General features: G+C 53.1%; 1 protein-coding gene across 13 annotated transcripts in view; it reads right to left on the reverse strand.

Annotated features, from left to right (window-relative positions):
- Positions 1 to 1,067: 1,067 nt before the first annotated feature.
- The window catches only part of TNFRSF8 (TNF receptor superfamily member 8), an 80,665-nt gene continuing 65,284 nt past the window's right edge, over positions 1,068 to 16,448 (reverse strand). For 9 of the 13 annotated variants that reach the window (XM_055261425.2, XM_063631830.1, XM_063631823.1 and 6 more), the window contains 3 exons: positions 9,682 to 9,707; positions 6,841 to 7,048; positions 1,068 to 2,989 (listed from right to left, as the gene is read on the reverse strand). In XM_055261425.2, the coding sequence (XP_055117400.1) occupies positions 2,745 to 2,989; positions 6,841 to 7,048; positions 9,682 to 9,707 (479 nt within the window). In that variant the 3' untranslated portion in view covers positions 1,068 to 2,744. The remainder of the gene's footprint in view (positions 2,990 to 6,840; positions 7,049 to 9,681; positions 9,708 to 16,448) is intronic. The other 4 variants (XM_063631821.1, XM_063631828.1, XM_063631826.1 and 1 more) reach the window with 1 other exon arrangement.

A 16,448-nucleotide genomic window follows, 5' to 3' on the forward strand; every position in this document is an offset into this window, starting at 1 on the left:
CTGGCTCCTGGACTGAGTGCATGGCAGGCAGTGGCTGGTTCAATGGCTGGGCTAATGTCTGGGTGTGGGCTGGAGTCTTAGGGATGGGGTGGGCAGGGTCTGTCCGTGGCTGTGGGTTTCCTCCACCTCGCACAAGACACACAGTCAGAGGGGGCCTTGGGCTGGCTGCCTGGGGTGGAGGCTGGCCCTAAAGTGCCACTAAGCTGTGCGCAGGGAGGCAGTCTGGGCTCCTCCCAGCTCAGACACAGAAGCCCAACACTCCCAGATACCTGTGGTCCTCCACCTGCCTCCCAAGGCTCCCAGATACCTGTGGTCCTCCCCCTGCCTCCCAAGGCTTGGGCACTCACGCTGTTCCTTGGAGAATCCCTTCTCCAAAGCTGTGGGGCTGCTCGGCCCAGCCCAGAGGGAAGAAGGCCGTGGGGAGGCCCAGAAACCTTTCTACAAATACCTAAAGGGAGCCTTGTGACAACAGCGGCATTTTTTTTTTTTTTTTTGAGACGGAGTCTCACTCTTGTCGCCCAGGCTGGGTGCAGTGGCACGATCTCGGCTCACTGCTGCAACCTCCACCTCCCAGGTTCAAGCAATTCTCAGCCTCCTGAGTAGCTGGGATTACAGGTGCCCGCCACCACACCTAATTTTTATATTTTTAGTAGAGACGGGGTTTTACCATGTTGGCCAGGCTAGTCTTGAACTCCTGACCTCAGGTGATCTACTCGCCTTGGTCTCCCAGAGTGCTGGGATTACAGGCGTGAGCCACCGCAACTGACCGACAGTGGCTTTATTTAACTGAGTGTCCTCAAAGGGCAGCCTTTGGACCAGGGAGTGGCAATTACATGGAGAAAGAATTCGCCTCGAGTGATAAGGAAAATCTTCCAGCAATGAGAAGGACTGCCCCAGCAGAAAGTGGGCTCCCGGCCCCAGAAGTATCCAATCTACCAGAGACTGGCCACCTTAGTGCCTGGGGGTTCAGCGGGAATCCCTGCCCTGCGGGGACACTCCCAAAGGCACTTCTGCTCAGGGGTTCTATTAATAACATATTCTCAATTTCAATGATCATATCCTCAGCCTTACAGTTCTTTAAGGATTTTATGGATTTTTAGAGATTCAAAAGTTGTGTGAAGGGCCTCTAGGTGAGGAAGTGCATTATTTTGTCAAAACATGTCAATCCCTCCCATCATGGGCACCAGACTGCCCTGCCTGGCAGGCGTGTGCCTTCCAGTGTGCCTTACAGCTGTGGCTGTGGGTGATGCAGAGACACCCACTCCATCCTTGCACAAACACTGGGCAAACAGTGTCTGCCCACTTAAGCTTCTTCTGGCCAATGTCCAGGTTCTGGTGTAACCACCTCTCGCAAGGTCACAGCTTCTCCAACTTTCCCCAAAACATCTGAGAGGTTTCAGAAACTACCACTTCCTCCAGAGAGCACGTGGCTGGCCGATGAGTAAACAGCAGCTTTCCTGGGCCTGCCTCCAGGCGGTAAGTCCACGAGTCTCCAGGCTGCCCGCAACTCCAAGACTCATCCTTATCCATCACTCATTTGCATACACATCTGAAGGCCCTAGGGAGTCAGCTGGCCAGCCGAACGGAAGTCAGGGCCGCTTTACTCCTTAGCGTGAAATGTGAAAAACCCAAAATCCGGATGAAACCTCCAAACAGTCTTGTTTCCTATGGTCCAGAGTAAAACAGATGCCTGGATGAGGCTGTGGTGCCTCTCCACGTCCGCACCCCAAAGGGTGCAGAGCCGGAACCAGGTGGTAGGGTTGGTGCTGGTGGATTTGCAAGCAGGGCAGATCTAAGGAAGATGCTTCTTCATTTCCCAGGACAGAGGGGTGGGGCCCACAGAGAGCGGTCAAGGACCCCAGGCAGGGCCCGAAGTTCCCCATGTTCACGTGGGGAGGAAGTCCCTGGGCAAAGTAAAGCAGGTTCTCTGGGTTGTTGAGGGTCGGTCTGCAGCTGCTGAGGGCTGCAGACATCTGGGACCCGAGGCGCCTGCTGTGGTGGGGATTGGTGGGGACATTCTGAGATGAGTGACTTGATCCTGGGCCCTAGGCCCTGGGTCCACTGAGGGGGCTATAGGACAGGGAAGGTGGGCAGCACCAGGAGGGTCCCGCAGCCCAGGCAGGGGCCCTCATGCCAGCGCAGAGTACAGCGTGGCCGCTGCAGCAGAGACGGTGCCAGCTGACGACACCCCATCCCTCGACTTCCCTTTTGACTCTGGAGAAACAACCACAGGCACTGGCTCCATGCCCACTGAGGGCCACGTTTACAGTAACTGAGGGCATGCCGGAAGCGCCCAATGGGTGTCACCTCTGAGGTCCAGGGAGAGAGGAGAGTAGGGTTACAGGGGCACTGGGAGCCAGCCTCACGACCTCTCCCTTGCTGGGCTCTGGGCCTAGTGGTGAGGGTCTGATGCCCAGGGCTCTGGGACCAATGCTGTTCTCGGCAGTGCCCATCCTGCCGTCTGTTTGCTGCCTCAACCAACATCACTGCTGGGATCCAGTCCCCTTGGACTGTCTCTTCTGTACAAGCCCCGGATCCCCTAGGCTCTGGGTCAGGGGACAGGTAAGTGGGGGATGCAAGCAGAGACCGCCAGACCCCTGCAATGACCAGCCGGTCCACCACTAGATGCTGGAACCTCAGTTCAGGCCAGATGGGCCTCTGCCCCCAACCTTGGTGCCAACAGTGCCATCCTGGCCTCCCAGAGGCCACCCTGCTGCCCTCCTAGACCCAGCCCAGCCCAGGCCTCACTTTCCAGAGGCGGCTGTGGGCAAGGGGTCTTCTTTCCCTTCCTCTTCCACTGAGAGCATGACATCGCTGCAGCTGCCCAGAGGTGGTTCTGTCTCCTGCTCGGGGTAGTGGGGGGTATGGTCCGCCTCCAGCTCCATCTCCGATTCAGGCTCTGCTGACCCTGCCAGGCCCCGGCCCTCGGGCAGCTCAGCCTTCACGGTCCCCACGATCACGGTGTCAGCCTTCATGATGTAGATTTTCTCTGCAAGGCAAAAGGATGGGTGAGCGAGGGAGGCCAGAGCACCAGCCAGGATGGGAGTAAAGAGGCAGAGAAGGGCGGAGGCCCAGTGCTGGTACACCTGCCGGGTGGCTTCAGGCTGATGGCACAGCCTCTCTGACGCACCTTACAGGCGTCCTGGGGGCTCAGAGGAAATAGAACAGCTAGGAGCTGGGCCTTGAGGATTTAAGAACCAGCCCACTTGTACTTAGGATTTTCTCAGCACTTCTCTGGGGATGGGTAGGGAAGAAGAGGACAGGGTGGGAGAGACAGTAAACTGTAGACAAAAACAGGCAAAGCCGTGGGTAACCAGAGCACGAGCAGACACAGCAGAGCTGAGCAGTTTCCACACCCCCGCTCCTGGGTCCCCAGCCCTTCTGCAAGGCGGACACTATCAAGATTCCCATTTACAGATAAGAACCTGAAGCCTGGAGAGGTTAAATGACCGGCCCAAGGTCGCCACGTAGTTAGGAGAAATTCCGAAAAAAACACCTGCTCCTCCTGGTGGCCCTTTCTGCTCCTATCCATGTGCCTGCAGCCAAAACCCAGGGTGACCAACTTGTCCAGCTTGCCCGGGAACATTCCTGGTTCTAGTGCTGCAAGTCCCTGTGTCCTGGGAGCCCCCTCGGTCCGGGCAAACTCAGCCAGCCTATCACATCCTGCAGAAACCCAGGCCCCCTTAATAGGTCTCGGCAGCCCATGATTGAGACAGCCTGGCTCAGGCCGTGAATTTCAGGGCTTACTGCTCAGAGCCAATCTCCTGCCTGCAGCGCGCATGGCTGTGCTGCAAGCACACGGTGGGAGCTTGGACGGATGGCCGGTCCTCGCCACAGTCTGATGTGGGGGCTTCTGGTGTGGCCTTCTGATAGAGGGGACACAGAGGCTCAGGTTCAGTGGCCCAAGGAGCTGGGGAGTGGGGAAGCCTGGCCTCTGCCCAGCTGATGGTGTCTGGCTCAGGGTGGGCTGGCTCCCAGCTGTTCTGCGCTGGACTCTGGAGGCCAGAATGGGGAAGCTCAAGAGGGAACTTGAGAGCTGGGGTGGGGTGGGGGTACAGGGACCCCTGCCTTTCTGGGTAATGCAGTTATACCCCTCGGATTCAGGAACCCCAAAAAGGTTCTCGAGTCCCCCACACCCTCAACCCTATTGCATGACGCTGGTTCTTCTATTCTGGTTTTGAACACCCCCAGGAAAGAGAGAAGTGCGCCAAATGGCAGCAAGAGGAGAAGGCCCAGAGTGTGGGACAGGCTGTGGGCTGGGTGTCCCCACAGACCCCAAAACAGAGCAGGGCCTCAGCACTCCCCACACCTCCATCAAGGCCTGTGGGCTCCCGGCCCTAGGAGCCCTATAGAGGGCTGGGAAAAAGATGGGGGCTGGGGGTGGTGAGAGAGGAGACCCCAGGAGGGGAGAGAAGGCCCAGAGGGGGATGGGCAGAGAAGACGAGAGGCGGGTAGGGTCAGGTGGGAGGGAAATGGGGGTGGGGGTGCTGGATTAGAGAGAAGGAGCCACAGCTGGGGACAGGCTGGTCCCCTCACATTCCTCAGGGAAACGGGCAGGAGTCCCCAGGAAACCGGGAATTAACTGGATTCAAGGCGGTGGAATTGGCTGCTCCGGGTGAGGAAGAAGCTCCCACCGAGCTCAGAAGTGAGAGAGGGGTCTGGAAATTTCAGAGCCGGCCATGAGGGGTCTGCCCCACTCTGGCTCTGCCCCCATCACAGGCTGCCCACCCCCCAGGCTGTGGGGGTGGCTTCCAAGGGCTGCATGGATTTCTTGCCCCCTCCTCAGAGCTCCAGAGTTCAGGGAATCCATCTTGGCCAGGTGGGGAGGGCAGGTAAGGAAGTTGGGGAGAAAGGGGTTCTTCCCTTGCCTGGTTCCCAGGGGGAGAGGGATGATGTACAGACCCCAGTGTGACCCCTCTTGGGAACTGGATGGGAAGGGGGAACGCTCTCCTGGGCTGGCATCAGGAGGACAAGGGGGTTGCCTGTGTCTTGGGTGCCCAAGAGAACCTCCAAGGCCTTCTCTTCCCACCATGGCGGAGGTGGCCCCCGATCCACTCACCAGCAAGGCCTGCAGGCCATGCCAGGGGAGGGAAGCCCACATCTGAGCCAGCTGCCTGGGAGCCTGGCACTTCCTTCTCCTCCCCATCAAACACCCTGTGAACCCCACCCCTGGGATTCCAGGCTCTGCCCTCAGTGTGGACTCAGATGTTCCAATTAGGACTTCTTAGGAATTCTGAAGAAGCCTTTGATGCTGTTTCCCAAAACACATACTTTTCAAATAAGACTTACTAAAAGCTACCATTTCAAAAGCTTCAGTTTGTTACAAAAGACTGCCCAGGCTGGGCACGGTGGCTCATGCCTATAATCCCAGTACTTTGGGAGGCCAAGGCGGGCAGATCACCTTGAGGCCAGGAGTTCCAGACCAGCCTGGCCAACATAGTGAAACCTTGTCTCTACTAAAAATACAAAAAATTAGCCAGGCATGGTGACACTCGCCCGTAATCCCAGCTACTCAGGAGGCTGAAAAAATAAAGAGAAGATGACTGCCCTGAAGAGTTCTGGCCACCACTGTCTGCCATAGAAATGCACAGGACAATTACAAATGACTCTTCAGTATTATCCCAGTGCCAGTTACCCTTCCAGAAGTGACAGAGGTAGGGTCCACCAAGGCCCTGCCCACAGGGAACACAAAGCCAGGTGGAGGTGGAGGAAGGCTATAAACACGCAGTCACACCGCTGCGTGCTAGGACACTGGGTAGGGGAGGCTGGGTTCTTAGGGAGCATAGCACAGTGGAGAGGGCACAGAAGGCTTCCTGGAGGAAGGGGCAAATAAGCAGGGTCCCCAGGATATCCAGAATTAACTGGATTCAAGGCAGTGGAGTTGGCTGTTTCAGGTGACGGGGCAGCTCCCACCGAGAAGCTCAGAAGTGAGAGAGGGGTCTGTAAATTCGGGAGACTGCCATGAGCGGGAGGGACAGACTGTGGGGTCAGAAGGTAGGTGAGTCTGGTGGGGGAGCTACAACTTGCTGTCAGCCTTGACTGCCAGAATGAGAATGCTGGAATTCATCCCATAGGGAATGGGAAGCTGCTGGAGGCTTCTCAGCAGGGGTGTGATAAGGTCAGGTATATATTTTGGGGAAAATGCCGTACCAAGGTGACGAGAAGCAAGAGAGGAAGCAGGGAGGCCCGCAGGAGGCCAAAGCCAATGTCTGTCCAGGCTGGCAGCAGCTGCCGTTGGGAAGCTCTGAACATCTGGGCCCCATCTGGCCTCCTGCTTCTGTAGAGGGTGGGTGGTAACGTGGACAAACCAAGAGCTTCAGGGCCCAGCAAACGCAGGGGCGAGTCCCAGCTGTGCCACTTAGTAGCCATGAGATGGGGAAAATCACTTCACCCTCTGAACCACAGTTTCCCCAACTGTAAAATGGGGAGAAAGACACCATCCAAAGAAGGTGGTGAGACCATCAGAGATGAAGAGATGGCACCTGCACAGTGCCTGGAATGCACCAGACAAGTGGCAGGTCCTGTGACCACTGGCACATCTTCCTCCTGTCCCCTAGGGTGCTCGGTGTTGGGGGCTGGGGTGACGTTCATTTTTTACGTAACAGCAGGCACCTCATGCGCACTGGCTCATGAATTCGCACAATGGCCTACGAGGTAAGCACCCTTGCTGTCCCTACTTACAGAAACTTAAATTGGGGTGAAGAATCTGTGCCTCTCCTTTCCTGGGCCTTTCAGCTCCAGGGTCTCCAGGTCCCTTCCAGGGCCCAGGGCCCAGGGCCCCGTATGCATCTCCCATCTGCCCCTGGGCTGCAGAGGACCTCCCAAAACAGGCTGACTCACCAATCTTGTTATTGGTGTGCTCCGTGGACACCCGGGGCTCAGGAAGGTCCCTGGGGGACGAGGGGCCCCCGGCCGGGCTGGCATCCTGCAGCGGCAGGCTCTCCAGGTAGGCTGCCCCCACGTTGTGGCAGGTCTCCGTCAGTGGCTGGCTCATTAACCCCAGCTCTTCCGCGCTGGGTTCTGTCACCGACGCGCCACTCCTCAGCTGCTGTGGGAGGGGAATGGGTGCTGCTGCAGGGTACCCCCAACCTCCCCGCCAGTCTCTGAACTGGGAGGCCCCCTTTTTTTTTTTCATCTCTACAGACCCCAGTGAGCCTCCCTTTCTGCTTTAAAGCTGCCATGAGCTGCCCCGGGCTTCTCAGCTTTCTGGGTGAAGTCTGTTGCTTTTAATTTGTACTAAATCGTAGGGGTAACAGTCAGCGACTCACAGGGTGCTCAACACGTCCGTGGCCCTGTCCTAAAGTCCTTGACATATGTTAATCCTCACAACCACCGTATGAGGTGGGTAACAGCCCCCTCCCCATTTTACAGATGAGAAAACTGAGGCACAGAGGAGTCGAGTAACTTGCCCAGGGTTATACCATCAGTAAGTATCTGAGCTAGGCCGGGCGCGGTGGCTCACGCTTGTAATCCCAGCACTTTGGGAGGCCGAGGCGGGCGGATCATGAGGTCAGGAGATCGAGACCACGGTGAAACCCTGTCTCTACTAAAAATTAAAAAAAAAAAATTAGCCGGGCGTGGTGGCGGGCGCCTGTAGTCCCAGCTACTCGGAGAGGCTGAGGCAGGAGAATGGCGTGAACCCGGGAGGCGGAGCTTGCAGTGAGCCGAGATTGCGCCACTGCACTCCAGCCTGGGCGACAGAGCGAGGCTCCGTCTCAAAAAAAAAAAAAAAGTATCTGAGCTAGGATTTGAACCCTGGCATCTGGTCCATAATCCACACTCATAAGCACCAAAGTCTGTAAGTACCAGCTCCAGGTCCCCCGCCTCCTGGAGCAGCCCCTCCAGCTCCCCAGCCCCGAGATCCTGGAAAGTAGTCTTTTATAATCACACTCAAGTATTCTAAAAACAGACTACTGTTAGTTGCAGTGACAAGCCCGGTGACCTCTATACTATATAATCTAAATTCATGTATACTATTAATAAATATTTTCTAAATGCTAAAAAAAAAAAAAAAACAGCTATGTCATGAGGAAAGTGTCAGTTTAGTTTTTGACTTTTACAGGTAAGGGCAAAGAAGTGGCCTCGTGAAATGTCCTGATGCCTTCAAAATGGAGTGAGTTTGAGTAATTCAGAGGAGGCAGGGATGCCCGTGCTGACGCAATGATTCTCAAGGCACAGAGAGCATATCTTTTAAATTGGTGCAAAAGTAATCACGTTTTTGCCATTATTATTATTATTACTTTTTACTTTTTAAATGATTTTATGTACAAATAATGAACATATGTTATACCCATAAATTCTACTTTCCCAAAACAGGCGCTTTTTAAAAGAAAACCACATAACAAGTTTTAAAAGACGCTGAGATTCCTCAGCTTCTAGATCGCTGCTGGGCTAGAAAAATAAAGTTTGTTCTACCGGGAATCACAAGTTAGAACTGAGTATTCTTCAAAGTGGAAATTCTAGAGTGTAGTGTCACTCCAGGCAAAGATTATTCAGTTCTCAATCCCAACATCCACAACTACCTATCAGAAGGGTTAAACCAGGTTTGCCATTACTTTTAATGGCAAATGGCACCAACCTTAATACATAATCTTGAATACTCTTTCATAATGATATGAAGGCTAAAAGACTGCTTTTTTTTTCCCCCCCACAGAGTCTCACTCTGTTACCCGGGCTGGGAGAGCAGTGGCGCAATCTCGGCTCACTGCAACCTCTGTCCCCCAGGTTCAAGCGATTCTCCTGCCTCAGCCTCCCGAGTAGCTGGGACTACAGGCGTGTGCCACTACACCTGGATACTTTTTGTAGTTTTAGCAGAGACAAGGTTTCACTATGTTGGCCAGGCTGGTCTCGAACTCCTGACCTCAGGTGATCCACCCGCCTCAGCCTCCCAAAATGCTGGGATTTTAAGTGTGAGGCATCGTATTCAGCCAAAAGACTACATTTTAAAACAAGTTACTATTAATGCATTGGCCTATGCAGCAAAAACATATTTGATCATCTTACAAATTGTTAAATACCTCTTTCATGAAATTTCTTAGTATTGTAACAGCCACTGTCATATCCAAGCATATTCGTATGTGATCCCGCATAATTTGAAACTGAACTAGCATTATGGTTCTGTATATTATATTGAAAAATGAAAGAATAGAAACCCTTCTTAATGTATGAATGCTTGAATTAAAAGAAAGTAATGGAAGAATTGATACACGGAAAAAAAAAAAAAAAGAAATGGACCATAGCCACCTGCTCTGTCATCCAGCTTGGAGGATGAGATTCACGGAAGAGTAAAGAAAAGGGGAAAATGAACACAGTCTTCCTCCTGACCAGACCTGGTACCCAAAAGTGGCCCAAACCAAATCCACTGTGTGCAGGCCCTTCTGGAAATTCCCGGCAGGCTGAGCCAGGAGCTGGAGGCTGCTGTGAGGGTGGGGCTCTCCATCCTTAGCCAAGGCCTGGCTGAGGCCCCAGGCGAGGCCCCTGTGCACAGAGGTCCCTGTGGGGTGGCAGACTCAGCCTGAACTTACAGCACGGGCCTGCACCCTGGGCACTGTGGGAGGGGAATGGCCCTTCTGTCCCCTCCCTCTCCCTTCCCCCAGCAGCTCTCAAAACTTCAGATCTGTTAGGGAAGGAGTCAGATTTAGGGGCACGAAGCTGAGGCGGGGGCAAGAGAGGGGTACTTACCGTTGAGCTCCTCCTGGGTCTGGAATCTGCAAAAAGCAAGAGCAGCAACTTTACCAAGGAGAGTCTGGCAGCCCCCGGCCCCACCCACCCCATCTATTGGCGAATGGTCCTCCTAGATAACAGGGGGTGCTGAACTCAGCCCAGGGGTCAGGTCCTCAGTCTGGAGAGCCCTGGATGGGTTTCAGAGTCAGCACCCACCCCAGCTCAAGGCAAGGAGGCTCACTTCTCCAGTGGCAGATGGAGGACAGGGGACCACCTCTATCCCCTGGCCACTCTCATTCCTTTTTTTTTTTTTTTTTTGAGATGGAGTCTCACTCTGTCGCCCAGGCTAGAGTGCAGTAGCACGATCTCGGCTCACTGCAACCTCCGCCTCCTGGGTTCAAGCGATTCTCATGCCTCAGCCTCCCAAGTAGCTGGGATTACAGGCTCGTGCCACCAACCCCAGCTAATTTTTTTGTATTTTCAGTAGAGACGGGGTTTCACCATGTTGACCAGGCCGGTCTCGAACTCCTGACCTCCAGTGATCTGCCCGCCTCGGCCTTGCAAAGTGCTGGGATTACAGGCGTGAGCCACCACACCCGGCTGCCACTCTCATTCCTTTTTATTTTATTTTATTATTATTATTATTATTATTTTTTGAGACGGAGTCTCGCTCTGTCGCCCAGGCTGGAGTGCAGTGGCGCGATCTTGGCTCACTGCAAGCTCCGCCTCCCAGGTTCACGCCATTCTCCTGCCTCAGCCTCTCCGAGTAGCTGGGACTATAGGCGCCCGCCACCAGGCCCGGCTAATTTTTTGTATTTTTAGTAGAGACGGGGTTTCACCGTGGTCTCGATCTCCTGACCTCGTGATCCACCCGCCTCGGCCTCCCAAAGTGCTGGGATTACAAGTGTGAGCCACCGCGCCTGGCCCACTCTCATTCCTAATGACTAAACCAATGAACACGCTGAACCGCTCTCCCAACCCCCACCTCCGCGCACATGCAAGGATTGGTTCACGAGAAGCACAGGCCCAACCGGAGCCCAGGAGGCTTCCACTGGGTCAGAGGCTGGTCTGTGGCTGCTGCCCCTACCTTGCTGTCTCCAGGGTGTAGAGAGCCCCGAACTCTCTGGAATACCAAGCAAAACCCACATGGAGGACCTCAAGGCGGGTCATGGAGACAGGATGACGGATCCTGCAGATGCTACCTGGACCCTTCCTGGGACACGTCTGAAGCCAGTCTGCCGTGGAGCCCTTCTGACTCCAGTTGGACTTCGATTTTCTCTTTCTTGTGCCTGAAAGCACCCAGGTGGCAGCCTTTGAGGAGGACAACTGCTCTTGGGTCATCTCATTTCCTTCAATCCCATCCTTTTGTGGGCTCAGGAGGTGCTGATGCAATGATTCTCAAGGCACAACCTCTATCTTCTCATCTCAAACCTCTACCCTCCACTCCCATTGTTCTCCCATATTAAACAGGGGCCAGGTCACGCCCCAGTGCATATTGACATTGAACATTTAACCTTGGTTCACTGGCCATTTGAGAAAGGTGAGAGGGCATCCGGGCATCTAGCCCATGCTGGAGCAAGTCAATTCCCAGAGCAGACCATCCTCCAGGGATGCCCAGCCTTTAACCACACCCGAGAATGCTACCTACGGAGATCTGGAATATGCTGTTGTCGGGCACGCATCCCTGGCTAGACAAATCTGCCACCAAGATGCCCATATGCCAGCCACGCCACCTCCTGCACACATCTCTGACTTCAGCAGCTCTGGAGAGCCACCAGCCCTGAGCCCTCACAAATAAGCTCACCAGTGCTCAGTCAACAAGTAGAATAAAGTACACACAAGACTGACCATTTGAACATGCTGTGTGGACACTAGGTGAGTTTGGGAAACACTCTTAGGGGTACTTTTTTCTTTTTTTGAGACACAGTCTCACTTTGTCACCCAGGCTGGAGTGCAGTGGCACGATCTCGGCTCACCGCAACCTCCGCCTCCCAGGTTCAAGCAATTCTCGCAAGTAGCTGGGATTACTGACATGTGCCACCACTCCTGGCTAATTTTTGTATCTTTAGTAGAAACAGGGTTTCACCATGTTGGCCAGGTTGGTCTCGAACTCCTGATCTCAGGTGATCTGCCCGCCTCGGCCTCCCAAAGTGCTGGGATTACAGGCATGAGCCACCACACCCGGCCAGGGGCAATTTTTTTTTTTTTTTTTTTTTTTGAGATGGAGTTTCACACAATCTCGGCTCACTGCAACCTCTGCCTCCTGGGTTCAAGCGATTCTCCTGCCTCAGCCTCCCGAGTAGCTGGGATTACAGGCGCACACCACCATGCTCAGCTAATTTTTGTATTTTTAGTAGAGACAGGGTTTCACTTGTTGGCCAGGCTGGTCTCGATCTCTTGACCTCGTGATCCACCCGCCTCGGCCTCCCAAAGTGCTGGGATTACAGGCGTGAGCCACCGCGCCCGGCCGAGGCACATTCTTTTCGATGATGTCAGTGAAACTAAATCATGGTCCCTCCAGAGTGATTTTGAGTTTTACAAGCAGCCAGCTGTTCTTTGGTACCAAGTCACTGGGGGTGGCCAACAGAATGAAAAAAAAAAAAAAAAGTGTGACAAAGTAACAAAACGAAATAAATAAAAATGACACAACTCGGCCTTGAAGGGGAAATGGGTGAACAGGACCGCAGAGCTGCCCATGCCCTGCAGGCTGGTTCCATTTTTCTAAAGAGCCATCTGGCAACAAAAACCTCACACTCTTTACCCAGTCACCCCTCTTGAGGGAACACACCCTCAGGAAATAACCCGAAAGAAAACAAAAAGGCCAAGCACAGCAGCAGGTTTCTAATAACCCTCAAATTGAAAACCAGCCAAATGTCAAAAACAATGAGGCCACTCAGCCACCCTGGAGCAGGGGCCTCCTTGGCGGTGAAACTCAGCACAATATTACTTCCCTTCTCCGAGCCTCTGTCCTCCTAGCTGGAAAATGGGATGAATCACATCAACTTTGGGGCTTATTGTGAAGATTAAAAGAGATCTCAAAAGTGACGGTGCCCAGTGGTAAATCAAGTTGATTTTTTTTTTTTTTTTTTTTTTGAGATAGAGTCTCGCTCTGTCACCCAGGCTGGAGTGTAGTGGCACGTTCTCAGCTCAATGCAACCTCTGCCTCTGGGGTTTAAGTGATCCTCCTGCCTCAGCCTCCCAAGTAGCTGGGACTACAGGTGCGTGCCACGACACTCAGCTAATTTTTGCATTTTCAGTAGAGACAGGGTTTCACCATGTTGGCCAGGCTGGTCTCAAACTCCTGACCTCAGGTGATCCACCAGCCTTGGCCTCCCAAAGTGCTGGGATTACAGGCATGAGCCACTGCACCCAGCCAAGATTTGATGTGATGAGCATGACGTTTCACCTCTGTGATCTTCTTCCCCCAACGCATAACTCCAGTCTAATCATGGGGAAGACATCAGACAGATCCCAGGAGACAGGGGTCCCGCAAAACACCTGATCAATACTCAAAAACTGCCAAGGCCATCAAAGAAACTGGTCTTGAGAAACAAGATCTAAGAAACGGTCACAGGCCAGAGGAGCCTAAGGCGACGTGATGACTGAATGTAACGTGGGCTCCTGGATGGGATCCCGGAAGCTTAGGCAACGCAAGGGAACCCTGAACACAGTGTGGGCTTTCATTCGTAATCCTGTGTCAATAACGGTTCACATGTTTTGACAAATGAACGATGCTGGTGTAAGATGCTAATCACAGAGGAAACTGGGTGTGGGGCATGTGGGAACTCCTGTGCTCTCTTCTCCAATTTTCTGTACATCTAAAACTATTTTTAAAAATGAGACTGGGTGCAGTGGCTCATGCCTGTAATCCCAGTACTTTGGGAGGCTGAGGTGGGCAGATCACAACGTCAGGAGTTCCAGACCAGCCTGGTCAACCTGGTGAAACCCCATCTCTACTAAAAATACAAAAATTAGCTGGGCATGGTGGCGCATGCCTATAATCCCAGCTACTCGGGAAGCCGAGGCAGGAGAATTGCTGGAACCCAGGAAGCAGAGGTTGCAGTGAGCTGAGACTGTGCCATTGCACTCCAGCCTGGGCAACAGAGCGAGACTCTGTCCCAAAAAAAAAAAATGAGGAAAATGAGGACTAGCTGGGCACAGTGGCTCTCACCTATAATCCAAGCACTTTGGGAGGCCGAGGTGGGCAGATCACTTGAGCTCAGGAGTTCGAGACCAGCCTGCACAACAGAGGGAGACCCGGTCTCTACAAAAAATAGAAAAGTTAGCTGGGCGTGGTGGCGTGTATCTGTAGTCCCAGCTACTGGGGAGGCTGAGGGATCACTTGAACCCAGGAGGTCAAGGCCGCAGTGAGCCATGATTGTACCATGGCACTCCAGAGTGACACGCTGTCTCCAAAATAAAAATAAATAAAACTTAAAAATAAAAATGAAGGCCACTTAGAATGTCTTTTTGTTTGTTTGTTTGTTTTCAGACAGAGTCTCGCTCTGTTGCTCAGCCTGGAGTGCAGTGGTGCAATCTCAGCTCACTGCAACCTCCACCTCCCAGCTTCAAGAAATTCTCCTGCTTCAGCCTCCCGAGTAGCTGGGATTACAGGCGTGTGCCACCATGCCTAGATAATTTTTTTATTTTTAGTAGAGATGGGGTTTTGTCTTGTTGGCCAGGCTGGTCTTGAACTCTCGACCTCAGGTGATCTGCCCACCTTGGCCTCCCAAAGTGCTGGGATTACAGGTGTGAGCCACCACACCTGGCCTACTTAGAACTTTTTTTTTTTTTTTTGAGACGGAGTCTCGCTCTGTCGCCCAGGCTGGAGTGCAGTGGCGCAATCTCGGCTCACTGCAAGCTCCGCCTCCCGGGTTCACGCCATTCTCCTGCCTCAGCCTCTCCGAGTAGTTGGGACTACAGGCGCCCGCCACCACACCCGGCTAATTTTTTCTATTTTTAGTAGAGACGGGGTTTCACCATGGTCTCGATCTCCTGACCTCGTGATCCACGCACCTCAGACTCCCAAAGTGCTGGGATTACAAGCGTGAGCCACCGCGCCCGGGCTTAGAATTTTTAAAAATTAAAATATTTTAAAAAGAAGGTGTCCAGGATGCTGTTGAACACACAGCAGGGCCAGGAAAAGCCCAGGATGGTAACATGGCTCTGCACTCCGTCACACTGAATGGAAAGTCAGAGTTCGATACCGACTCTCCCAAACAAGTGTAAAATCACAGAGGTAAAAAGGCAGAATCTGGAAGGCTCTGACATTGACTAGAGCCGTGTTACAACCCATGAGGATTTTGATAAAGACCCAGAACAAATCTTGCCAAGTACAGAGGTCAGATTTCATAACTGCTCTTCCCCTAAAAATGTTGATTCAATCTGCTAGTCTTATTTGTTGGTTTCATTGCTTTTTGGAATAACCACTGTCTTCTCGTAAGCCTGTCTGGTACCCCCAGGACACAAGTCCAGGACCACGCTGGGCAGCAGCGGGCCGCCTGGCACAAGTGCATGGTGTCACAGGCTGCTCTGAAGGCCACGCTCACGGAGCACATGCGTTCTGATGTGTGATATAAAGCTCTTGGTCCCTTCCATCCCTGTTATTCTCCACTTTTAATCCCCTCCCCTCTCTGGCCTGTGATTCCCCAATGCTGTAGGAAGCAGAACAGGCCCAAGGGGGGAGTTCAGCATAGAGGTTCAGCTAGGCTTTGGCAACAGGTACCCCTAGATGCAAACCCCGGGCTCCTTGGAGAGAGAGCTGATTGCAGGGCCGGGGCAGGAGCATACAAGTTAAGCTGGGAACATCTCAGAATAGGAACGTGCTCAAAGCACAGGATGAGGATACGCCAAAGCACACAAGAGCCGGCTTAAAGGGGCTCTCCCTGACCTCATCTGGGACCATTTGAGCATCAAAATAAAAAATGATGGTAAGAGATTACAACCCATTGAACAGAATAGGAACCCATGAATCCATACAGATGTAAATATGTAAGTGAAGAAAATAAAGTTCTGGGCTGGGTGCGGTGGCAGTTCACGCCTGTCATCCCTGAACTTTGGGAGGCCGAGGCGGGAGGACCACTTGAGGCCAGGAGTTCGAGACCAGCCTGGCCAACATGGTGAAACTCTGTCTCTACTAAAAATACAAAAAATGAGCCAGGCATTGTGGCACACGCCTGTAATCCCAGCTACTCGGGAGGCCGAAGCAGGAGAATTGCTTGAACTCAGGAGACGGGGTTTGCAGTGAGCTGAGATCACATCACTGCACTCCAGCCTGGGCGACAGAGCCAGACCGTGCCTCAAAAAAGTAAACAAATAAATAGAGAAAATGAAGGTCTGCTGAAGAATGGGCTATTGACATAGTCTCAAAGTAACGCCCCTAAAGACTTAGTAATGACCGAGTTGCAAATGGAGACCTCACAGTGGAGAGGCCCGGCAGACATCACCTCCGTCAAGCGCTCAAAGTGCACAGCACCAGGAAAGGGACACATCGAAACCTGGCAGGACGCCCTGAGAGAGGAGAGGCCAGCATCACTCCTGGGACCTTCCTGCCCAAGATGCATGACCCGAATCCACTCAGGAGAACACACCAGACAAACCCAAAGCAAGGAGCATCCACGAATCACCAGCCTGTGCTCTTCCCAGAAAGTGACGGAAACGCTTGGGGAACGGATCCGGACAGAAGGAGACTCGAGAAACCAGACAAGCAAATATAACACGTGGCCCTGAGCTGGAGTCATCTGCTATAAAGGACATGAGTGGGACAAATCAAGAAACTTGAACAG

Source organism: Symphalangus syndactylus, chromosome 22, assembly GCF_028878055.3.
Source record: "Symphalangus syndactylus isolate Jambi chromosome 22, NHGRI_mSymSyn1-v2.1_pri, whole genome shotgun sequence".
Lineage (NCBI taxonomy): Eukaryota > Metazoa > Chordata > Mammalia > Primates > Hylobatidae > Symphalangus > Symphalangus syndactylus.